Here is a 12,802-nt window from a genome sequence, read left to right on the forward strand (position 1 = left end):
GGATGACTATAGTTTTTTAAAAGTGGAAAATAACAAGTGTTAGTGAAAATATGGAGAAACTGGAATCCTCATACGTTGCTGGTGGGGATATAAAATGGTGCAAATGCTGTGGAAAAGCCAAATGTAGAATCATCACATGACCCAGCAAATGCCACTCCCAGGTATATATCAAAAGGAACTGAGAGCAGGGATTCATACAGATATCTGTATGCCAACATTCACTGCAGCATTGTTCATAACAGCCAAAAGGTGGAAACAACCCAAATATCTATCACCAGATGAATGGATAAAGCAAAGGTGGTATATCTATACAATGGAATATTACTCATCTATTAAAAGAAATCAAGTTCTGATAACATGCTACAACACAGATGAACCTTGAAAACATTATGCTAAGTGAAATGAGTCAGATACAGGAGAACAAATATTGTATGATTCCACTTACATGAAATATCTAGAACAGGTAAATTCATAAGAACAGAAAGTAGAATAGTGGTTGTTAAGGGTTAGGGCAAAGGAAGGATGGGGAGTTATAGGGTTTCTGTCTGGGGTGATGAAAAAGTTTTGGATATGGTAGCACTAGCTGCACAACATTGTGAATGTCATTAATGCCACTAAATTGTATACCTCCAGGCATACCTCGGAGATAATTGGGGATTCAGTTCCAGATCACAACAATAAAGTAACTATCACAAAAAAACAAGTCATATGTATTTTTTTTTGTTTCCCAATGCATATAAAAGTTATGTTTATAGTATAATACAGTCCATTAAGTGTACAATACATTGTCTTAAAAATATACCTTAATTTAAAAATACTCCATTGATAAAAATGCTAATGATCATCTGAGCCTTTAGTGAATTATAATCTTTTTGCTGGTGGAGGGTTCTTGCCTTGATGTTAATGGCTGCTGACTGATCAGGGTGGTGGCTGAAGTGTGGGGTGGCTGTAGCAATTTCTTAAAAAAAAAAAAAACAACAATGAAGTTTTTCAATTGACTCTTCCTTTCAAGAAGATTTCTCTGTAGCACTCTTCCACTAAGAATGGCACCCAGAATGGTGAATCCTTACCAGAAGATTTTCAGTGTACTTTGCCCAGATCCATCAGAGAAATCACTATCTATGGGAGCTATGATCTTATGAAATATATTTATTAAATAATAAGACTTAAAAGTCAAAATTACTCCTTGATCCATGAGCTACAGAATGGATGGTGTGTTACCAGGCATGAAAACAACATTAATCTCTCTGCGAAACAACATTAATCTCTCTGCGAATTTCCATCAGATGACCAGGTGCTTTGTTAATAAGCAGTAATATTTTAAAAGGAATCTTTTTTTCTCAGCAGGTCTCAAATAAACCATGCTATAAAACAGACGTGGTGTCATCCAGTCTTTGTTGTTCCATTTCTAGAGCACAGACAGAGTAGATTTAGCATAATTTTTAAGGGCCCTAAGTTTTCGGAATGGTAAATAAGCGTTGGCTTCAACTTAAAGACAGCAGCTGCATTAGTCCCTAAAAAGAGAGTTGGCTTGTCCTTTGAAGCCAGGCATTGACTTGCCCTCTCTACCAATGATAGTCCTAAATGGCATGTTCTTCCAGTATAAGATGGTTTCCTTCCACACTATAAATCTGTTTAGTGTAGCCACCTGCATCAATGATGTCAGCTAGATCTTTTGGATAACTTGATACAGCTTCTCCGTTGCACTTGCTCCTTCACCTTTCACTTTTATGTTATCGAAACAGCTTCTTTCCTTAAACCTCATGAACCAACCCCTATTAGCTTCAAACTTTTTTCCTGCATTTTCCTTGCCTATCTCAGCCTTTATAAAATTGGAGTTAGGGCCTTGCTCTGGATTAGGTTTTGGCTTACGGGAATATTGTGACTGGTTAGATCTCTCATACAAACCATTCAAATTTCTTCCAAATGGCAATAAAGCCATTTCACATGTTATTCATTTGTGTGTTCACTAAAATAGTACTTTTTTTTCTCCTAAATAAAGACAGGGTCTTGCTCTCTCACCCAGGCTGGAGGGCAGTGACACAATCATAGCTCACCGTCAGCTCAAATTCCTGGGCTCAAGCGATCCTCCCACCTCAGTCTCCTGAGTAACTGGGGCTACAGGCATGCACCACCATGCCCAGGTAATTTTTAAAAATTTTTTGTAGAGATGAAGTCTCACTATGTTGCCCAGGCTGGTCTCAAACTCCTGGCCTCAAGCAATCCTCCTGGTCTGGGCCTTCCAAAGTGCTGGGATCACAGGGATTAGCCTCCACACCTGAACTGAAGTGGTAATTTTAATTTCTGTCAAGAACTTTTCCTTTGCATTCACAACTTGGCTGTTTGGTGCAAGAGGCCTAGATTTCGGCCAATCAACTTTCCATTACATCTTCCTAACTAAGTTTAATCATTTCTAGCTTTTGATTTAAAGTAAGACATGCAACTCTTCCTTTCACTTAAACACTTAGATGCCATTGAAAAGTTATTAATTGGTCTAATTTCAATATTGTTGTGTCTGAGGAGATAGGGAGGCTAAATGAAAGGGAGAGAGATGGGGATAGCTAGTCATAGAGTAGTCACAACACATATAACATTTATCATTCGCTATCTTATATGGGCATAGTTCATGGTGCTTCAAAACAATTACAATAGTAATATCAAAGATCATTGCTCACAGATCATCATAACAGATATAATAACCATGAAAAAGTCTGAAATACTATTAGAATTACCAAAATATGACACAGAGAACGAAGTGAGCCCGTGCTGTTGGAAAAATGGCACCAACAGGCTTGCTCAACAGAGGATTGCCACAAACCTCCCATTAGTAAAAAAATGAAGTATCTGTGAAGCACAATAAAACAAAGCATGCATGCATTTTTAAATGGTCAAACTGGCTAATTTTATGCTTTATATATTTCACTGTAATTTTTGTAAGTTGATTTACCACAATTTAAAAAACTTTATGTTTTTATGACAATTTTTAAAAGTTGACTGAATTAACTAGCATACGTAAGTTAAGAAAACACAGTATCTGCAAATAAGGATTTGAGAACTTCTGATTAATTGTGTTAGTGCTAAATTCACTTGCCAAATATGGGGGTCAACTATGTAACTGAAAGACTGGAGTGCCCAGTTATCACTACGTTATTCTTTAGGAGACTCTACACATGAACTTTACAAACAGTATTAACAGCGTGATTATAAATTCTCCTTGTATTTGTACCCTTAACATTCCCAATATTGTGGACATTGAGGAAAAGGTGAAGACAGTACAAGCTTTATACTTTAATTCAGTACAGTCAGAGGTACATGATAGCAACTTGCTGAAAAGACTTACTAAATTACTTCCACAGGGCTTCCAGTGGCTTGTATAATAGCATATTCTTAGTATTATGAATGTATTAGTATGTCTGAACCCACTGAACCTGAAACTGCAGGAGAAATCAAGAGTGTTGTAGAAACGTTTAAGTAAATAAACTGATACAAATTTAAACGTGATGTGGATTAAGCAGAAAGCAACTAGAGACTGCACTCATTTTCCATATTATAAACTCAGCAAAATTACAGATTTTGAATAATTATAGAGTTCCAAACTCTAGTTAAAACAGTCACAATTTCAGAAAGGTTCATTACTTCTGATGAGTATGGACTCCTATGTTTTCATTTCTGTACTTGCCACTAGAATATAAACTTCAAGGTAATCTCAAATCCCAAGGATCTGTCCTAACAATATGACTCAATTTCAAGAGTATCAGAACAGAAAACAAACTGAGCCCACCAAGAACACCTGGAATTTTAGAAACCAACATGCAAATCCAAAAACCACTCCACAGTATGTTTACTTGGTTCTGTAAAAAAAACATTCTCTCAAAAACTGCTGGGATCAAGGAACTACCAGTAATGTAAATTTGAAGTCTAAACTGAGATGTACTTTAGCTAATGTTCAACAACCAATACAAAGAATCTTTTTTTTTTTTTTTTTTTGAGACAGAGTCTCACTCTGTTGCCCGGGCTAGAGTGAGTGCCATGGCATCAGCCTAGCTCACAGCAACCTCAAACTCCTGGGCTCAAGCGATCCTCCTGCCTCAGCCTCCCGAGTAGCTGGGACTACAAGCATGCGCCACCATGCCCAGCTAATTTTTTCTATATATATTTTTAGCTGTCCATATAATTTCTTTCTATTTTTAGTAGAGACGGGGTCTCATTCTTGCTCAAGCTGGTCTCGAACCCCTGAGCTCAAACAATCAGCCCACCTCGGCCTCCCAGAGTGCTAGGATTACAGGCGTGAGCCACCGCGCCTGGCCCCTAAAGAATCTTTTAAATCTTTAAATGCTTTTCATTGTTCACTAGCAATAAATCTATAAACGTTCTACTCATTCACTCCTTTGCAAATATTCTTTGGGCATTTATTCTGTCAGGTACAGACAGTACTAAGTCCTGGAGATGGAAATACAGCAATGGACATGCCAAAACAGTTCCTACCATCATGGGGTTTGAGTATAAGAAATATTAAATAATTACACAAATATTTAGTTAATTATAATTGTGATAAGTACTATAAAAGAAACTAAACTAAGATGCAGTCTTCAACTGACTATGATCTTGGACCTCAGCTTCTTCATCTGTAAAACTAGAAGGCAGATCTGAATGATTCCCTAAGATCCTTTTAAATTAAAAAGTCTTATAAATCTAAAAGCATAAAACTTTGCTTCCAGACTCCCTTTATCAGGACAGTTACATTTATAAAATCTATCAGCAAAGTAATATAGTCTTCATCTCCCAACCCACGAAGATATTTCACACAAAACATAAGGTTAGATGGTAAATAAAGTAATTCCTTACTGTTACAAATTTTTACGTTCAAATTCCATATATTAAGTATATTATGTTCTAGACTAACAGATAAAGAACAAGCAGGAGAAAAGTATGTCCATAAATTATCTGTATATATCAAAATTACTTTGGGATCTACTTAAAACACATATTTCCCAAGCCCCAGCCAAGACCTACTATAGAGTATCTGGAAGTGAGGGCTGGGAACCTGAACTCCTGGATTAAGTCCTCAGGACTAATTCTAATAAACATTAATATTTCAAGAATTTGAACAGGGTAGAACAAATAATAATATGAAAAATTGCTTTGGAGTAAAACACTTTAGAGTAAGAACTGTAATAAACCTACCTGTGTAGCTTTGTCCCTCATGCAAGGTGCAGCTTGCCCATGACTATCACGAGGCCAGTGGCCGGCAAGATATGGAGCAGCAAGAGTATCCAGGGAGGAAGTACGTCGGATAATACTGGAGGGACTTGAGGAAGGCTGTCGTGATTTGTCACCTAGATTTAAGACAAAAAAATTCATTAAAAAAAGAAATTAGGGGCCAGGTGCTGTGGCTCATGCCTGTAATCCAAGCACTTTGGGAGTACAAGGCCAGAGGATTGCTTGAGGCCAGGAGTTTGAGAACAACATAGCAAGACCCTGTCTCAATTAAAAAAAAAAAAAAAGAAAAGAAAACAAGAAAGATAGATTAGGAAGGAAACAAAGCAGAAACTAAGTTTTAAACTACACAGAAGGTTCTCCAACTTAAATAGAGTAGGCCCCTTATCCACGAGGTATACATTCCAAGACCCACAGTAGATGCCTGAAACCTCAGATAGTACCAAATTCTATATATACTATGTGTTTTCCTATATGTATATACCTATGACAAAATTCAATTTATAAATTAGGAACAGCAAGAGATTAACAACAAGTACAACTGTAACAATATGTCAGCATCACTGCTTTTGCACTTTGGGGCCATTAAGTAAAATAAGGGTTACTCGAACACAAACATATCAATACCACAACAGTTGATCTGATAATCAAGACAGCTACTAAGCAACTAACAGGTGGGAAACATACATAGCATGGATATGCTGGACAACAAAATGATTTACATCCCCCCAAAGCTGGGGGAGTGGGACACTGAGAGATTTCATCACACTACTTAGAAGGCTGTACAAGGTATAACATACAAATTGTTTATTTCTGGAATTTTTCCATTGAATCTTTTCAGGCTGAGGTTAACCATGAGTAACTAAAACTACAGAAAGCGAAACCATGGATAAGAAAGGAGGGGGACTACAGTATAAAAAATGAGCAATAAAAAGGAACAGACTATTGATACAGACAACTTGGATGACTCTCCAGAGAATTATACTGAGTGAAAACAATCAATCCCACCCTAGATCTACCAAATCAAAATTCCTAGGCATGTGCCCAGGAATTCTCTACAGACTTGATGTATCCCTAGTATCCAACAAATTTTTAGCTGGATCTCCTTTTTCTTTATAAATTAAACCTTTGCTTTTTATCTTTTAAGAACTATGAGGGCATAATGAAAATAAGACAGAAAGTTAAAAATCATGAGAAAATATAAAAAATTAGTGATATATCTTTCACATTATTTGATATCAACAATTTAAAAGTAATACTGGCACTTAGTGGTTGTCCTATTTCAGACACCAACAGAAATCTTCACAGAGGACAACATATTAATGACACAACTGCCTCAGGATAACTTAGTACCAGCCCACAAAGTCACTCGAAAGACAAACTAACACCTTACTCGTTTGATCCCTTGCCTTTGAAATTATCCTACGAGATGCATAAACCAAATCAATTGAAAGAATCAACCATCAGCTTTGTAACAGCAGTAGGTTTAATTTCTGAGCAAACAAAAGGGGTATGTACCAATACATAAACATTATAAGACATTCAATGTAAACTATTAAAATAATAGTAAAATAACAATAATAAAGCAAATATAATATGTAATGTGAGGAAAGATGTATATTTAAAAGTAGCTGTTGCAATAACTTTTTTTCACTATATAAGAAATGAAAACATTGTAAATATCAGATTTCTAGTTAATAATGCAATAACTAATTAACATATTTAATTTATAAAAACTTAAATTTTGTAACAATGCAGGCCAGCTTTTGATAAGTCAAAATAAACTTTAAGGCTGGGCATCATGCCTCATGCCTGTAATCCTAGCAACCTGGGAGGCCTAGGCGGGAGGACTGCTTGAGGTCAGGAGTTCGAGATCAGCCTGAGCAGCATAACAAGACCCCATCTCTACAGAAAAATAGAAAAATTAGCCAGGCATGGTAGTGCATGCCTGTAGTCCCAGCTACTCAGGAAGCTGAGGCAGGAGGATCACTTGAGCCCAGGAGTTTGAGGTTGCAGTAAGCCATGATGATGCCACTGCACTCTAGCCTGGGTGACACAGCAAGATCCTGTCTTGATAAACAAATAAATAAACTTTAAGTACCAATAAACATTGCACGTGTGACTTAACAAATATAAAATAAATCTATGCATAATTTTCTGTTGGAAACAACTCTAACTAGCCTCATCCCTATAATTGCCAATGAAAAGAAAAATATGTTCTCTTAATAAATGGTCCACATTAAAACTATAATCAATATGCACAATCCTTTAAGATTAAGCCCCTAAATCTCAAAGTGGCATAAAAAAACTATTTGGAAATTAATGATCAAGTTAAGATTTTAATTATTTATAAAGACCACTTAAAAGGAACTGCAGAAAACAAAAACAAAACGTCCAAAATGAAAAGGTAATTGAATACATTTTGGAAGAGTCATACAATGTAATATGATAGGCCATTCAAAAGAATAAACACATAGATGTACATGTTCTGGTCTAAAGAGTTATTCATGATAAACTAAGCAAAACAAAACAAGTCCTCACACATTCACAAAAGGTATAATTCATCTTTTGTTTTGGAAAGTAATTGGATGTCTATAAAAGTGTGTTAGTACATTTACTTTAAGAATATGGAAAAATATGCACATAACTTTTGAGGGGACAGAATTATAGTTTTAATTTCTGAATTAGACATTTATATAATGTTTAAATTTTTACAGGGAGTATATTGTCAGACAAAATATATGAAAACAATAGAAACTGAGAAAACCACCACACTAAGGATATCTATAACCAAGGCATCTCTATCCAGAACCTAGACCACTATCCAAGCACCCACAAGCAAAGCCAAAGGTTCTTACTCAACACATGCTACAGACACACCCTTACATGTATGGGGGGTGGGGAGGGCACCCATCTAAACAAAAGAAAACCCCAAATTAAGAAGTGACAGCTGCTCCAGATGAGAAGGAATCAGTGCAAGAGCTCTGGAAGTAAGAAAAATCAGAGCAAAAGGACAAACCCAAAGGGGAATACCAGCTCTCTAGCAATGGATACCAACCAAAATGAAAATACTGAAATGACAGGTAAAGAATTCAAAATATGGATTTTAAGGAAGCTTAATGAAATCCAAGAGAAAATGGAAAACCAACTCAAAAAAACCAGAAAAACAATTCAGGAAAGGAATGAAAAATTCACCAAAGAGATCAACATATTTTTTAAAAAACCAAATATAACCTCTGTAAATGAAAAATTCATTTAACAAAATACAAAACACAGTGGAAAGTTTTAAGAATAAACTAGACCAGGCAGAAGAAATCTCAGAGCTTGAAGACAACTCTTTCAAATTAACTCAGTCAAAAATAAAGAACAAGGAATTAAAAGGAATAAACAAAGCCTACAAGAAATATGAGATTATGTAAAATGGCACATTTAGAATCACAGGCATCCCTGAGGGTGAAGAAGAAAATTCACAAGGGCTGGAAAACCTATCTGAGGAAATAACTGAGGAAAACATTCCTGGTCTTGGTAGAGATTTAGACATCTAGGTACAAAAATCTCAAAATCTCTGGGAGATTCTTGCAAAGAGGCAATCACCAAGACACATAGTCATCAGACTGGCCAAAGTCAACATGAAGGAGGAACTGCTGCAGGCCATAAGGAGAAAACATAAAGTAACTTACAAAGGAAAACTCGTCAGGTTAACTGCAGACTTCTCAACAGAGACCTTACAAGCCAGAAGGGACTGGGGCCCCATCTTCAGTCTTCTTAACCAGAACAACTGCCAGCCTAAAATTTGTGTCCTGCAAAACTAAGTTTCATATATGAAAGAGCAATAAAGACTTTTACAGACAAGCAAACACTGAGGAATTTGTCAAGATCAGATCTGCCCTGCAGGAAATACTCAGAACTACATTATACATGGAACAGCACAATAGATACCCACCTATGTAAAAGCACCCAAAAGCTCAGAGCTCATATAAAACAATAGCACAAGAGGTAAAACAAAGCAATAAGGTAGTACCCAACAGGATGAATAGAACAGCATCCCACACAGGAATTCTATCAATCAATGTGAACCGTCTGAATGCCCCACTCAAGAGACATACGCTGGCTGAATGGAAGGAAAAATACAACCCAAGTATCTGCTGTCTCCAGAAAACACATCTAAGCCACAAGAACTCATACAGACTCAAGGTCAAGGGATGGAAAAAAAAATATTCCATGCAAATGGAAACCAAAAGAAAGCAGGTGTAGCCATTCTCTTATCAGATAAAATTCACTTTAAATCAACAATGGTAAAGAAAGACAAAGATGGTCATTACATAATGGTAAAGGGAGCAATTCAACAAGAAGACATAACAATCCTAAATATTTATGTACCTAACACAGGAGTGCCCACATTCATAAAGCAAACTTTATTAGTCTAAGCAGAGATAAACACTAGCATCATAATTGTCAGGGAATTCAACACCCCACTGACAGAAGTGGACAGATCATCCAAGCAGAAAATAAATAAAGAAACAGTGGACTTAAATGGGACCCTAGAAGAAATAGGCCTAATGGACATTTACAGAACATTTTATCCAGAAACTACTGAATATACATTCTTCTCCTCAGCATATGGAACATTCTCCAAGATTTATCATATCTCAGGCAACAAAGCATGTCTCAACAAATTCAAAAACACAGAAATCGTACCATGTATCTTCTCAGACCACAGTGGAATAAAACTAGAAATCAACTCCAAGAGCAAGACTCAATTCTACACAAAGTTATGGAGATTAAACAACCTGCTGCTGCACAATTACTGGGTCAATAATGAAATTAAAATGAAAATCAAAAGATTCCTTGAACTGAATGACAAAAGGGATGCAAGCTATCAAAATCTATGGGATTCAGCAAAAGCAGTCCTAAGGGGAAAATTCACAGCCTTAAATGCCTACATCAAAAAGACAGAAAGATCACAAATTAACAATCTAATGACACATCTCAAGGAAACAGAAAAGGAAGAGAAAAACCAAACCCAAAACCAGCAGAAAAAAGAAATAACTAAGGTCAGAGCAAAACTAAATGAAATGGAAAACAAAAAAAACAATACAAAGGATCAATGAAACAAAAAGTTGGTTCTTAGAAAAGATAAACAAAACTGACAGACCTCTTGTTAGATTAATCAGGAACAGAGGAGAAAGGACCCCAATAAGTTCAATCAAAAAGAAAAAAAGAGATATTACCATTGATACCACAGAAATACAAAATACCATCTATAAATACTATGAAAATCTCTACGCACATAAACTCGAAAACTTAGAGAAAATGGAAAAATTTCTGGAAACACATACTCTCCCAAGACTCAACTGGGAAGAAATAAACTCCTGAACAGACCAATAATAAGTAGCAAGATTGAGGCAGTAATAAAAAAAACTTCCAACAAAAAAAAGTGCCAGACCAGATAGATTTACATCCAAATTCTACCAGACCTACAGAGAAGAGCTGGTACCCATATTGCAAAAATTATTCCATAATATCCAGAAGGAGGGAATTCTCCTAAATTCATTCTACAAAGCCAATATCACCTTAATACCAAAACTAGGAAAGGACACAACAAAAAAGAAAACTACAGACCAATATCCCTTATGAATATAGATGCAAAAAACCTCAATAAAATACTAGCAAACAGAATTCAACAGCACATCAAAGAAACACCTGCCATGAACAAATGGGCTTCACCCTAGGGATGCAAGGATGGTTCAACATACGTAAATCAATAAATGTGATTCGCCACATAAACAGATGCAAAAACAAAGGACATATGATCATCTCAATAGATGCAGAAAAAGCATTCAACAAAATTCAGCACTCTGTCATGATAAAAACCTTCAACAGACTAGCCATGGAAGGAACATATCTCAAAATTATAAAAGCCATATATATAACAAACCCACAGCAAACTTCATACTGAATCGGGAAAAGTTGAAAGCATCCCCACTAAGAACTGGAACAAGACAAGGGTGCCCACTGTCACCACTTATATTCAACATAGTACTTGAAGTCCTAGCCAGAGCAATCAGACAAGAGAAAGAAATAAAGGGCATCCAAATCAGGAAAGAGGAGGTCAAACTATCACTTTTTGTTGAATGGTATGATCTTATATCTAGAAAACCTCCAAGACTCCACCAAGAGACTCCTGGAATTGATAAGTAAATTCAGCAAAGTCTCAGGTTACAAAATCAATGTACACAAATCAATAGCATTCCCACACACCAGTAACAGTTAAGCTGAGAGTCAAATCAAAGACTCAATACCATTAATACCATTCATAATAGCTGCAAAGAAAATAAGATACCTAGAAATATATTAAACCAAGGAGGTGAACAATCTCTGCAAAGAGAACCATGATACACTGAGGAAAGAAATCACAGTTGAGATAAACAGATGAAAAAACATATCATGCTCATGGATGGGTGGAATCAACATTGTTAAAACGTCCATACTATCCAAAGCAATTTGCAGATTCAATGCAATCCCCATCAAAACACCAACATCATATTTCACAGATGTAGAAAAATAATTCTAAATTTTGTTGGGAACCAGAAAAAAGCCCAAATAGCCAAAACAATCTTATGCAAAATGAAAAAATCTGGAGGTATCACATTACCAGACTTCTAACTACACTACAAGGCTGCAGTATCCAAAACAGCATGGTATTGGCACAAAAATAGACACACAGACCAATCACCCACATACAGCCAACTGATCTTTGACAAAGCAAACAATAATATACACCGGGGAAAAGAAGCCCTATTCAATAAATGGTGCTGGGAAAACTGGATAGCCACATGCAGAAAAATGAAACAGGATCCATCTCTCACCACTCTCAAAAATTAATTCAAGATGAATAAAAGATGTAAATGTGAGGCACGAAACCATAAAAATTCTAGAAGAAAATGTAGGAAAAACTCTTCTAGATATCAGCCTAGGCAAAAAAATTTATGACTAAGACCCCAATGATAATTAATAATAAAAATAAATAAATGGGGCTTGATTAACCAGCTTCTGCACAGCTAAAGAAATAATCAACAGAGCAAACAGACAATCTACAGAATGAGAGAAAATATTCATAAGCTAGAAAAATTCACTATTACTCTGGGACATTAAGCAAAAGATAGAATTTGTGTCCAGAGAAGTACAGTTGATGTTGCTTATTCAGTTGCTTATGCATTTTCTGTAAGAATTTGTTGGAAACAATCAACAGAGCAACTAGACAACCTACAGGATGGGAGAAAATATTTGCAAGCTATACATCCAACAAAGGACTAATAACCAGAATCCACAAAGTACTCAAGCAAATCAGCAAGAAAAAAACAACCCCATTAACAAGTGGGCAAAAGAATAGAAACTTTTCAAAAGAAGATAGGCAAATGGCCAATAAACATGTGAAAAAAATGCTCAATGTCACTAATCATCAAGGAAATGCAAATTAAAACCACAATGAGATATCATCTTACCCCAGTTAGAATGGCTTTTATTAAAAAGTCCAAAACAATTAATGCTGGCATGGATGCAAAGAGAAAGGAACACTAATACA

At 35.9% G+C, this 12,802-nt stretch overlaps 1 protein-coding gene across 1 annotated transcript in view; it reads right to left on the reverse strand.

The window, feature by feature from the left end:
* Positions 1 to 12,802, reverse strand: part of FAM117B (family with sequence similarity 117 member B) — a 94,724-nt gene that overhangs the window by 41,631 nt on the left and 40,291 nt on the right. The window contains exon 2 of the mRNA XM_045559704.1: positions 5,185 to 5,336. Coding sequence (XP_045415660.1) covers positions 5,185 to 5,336 — 152 coding nt within the window. The remainder of the gene's footprint in view (positions 1 to 5,184; positions 5,337 to 12,802) is intronic.

Source organism: Lemur catta, chromosome 8 (assembly GCF_020740605.2).
Source record: "Lemur catta isolate mLemCat1 chromosome 8, mLemCat1.pri, whole genome shotgun sequence".
Lineage (NCBI taxonomy): Eukaryota > Metazoa > Chordata > Mammalia > Primates > Lemuridae > Lemur > Lemur catta.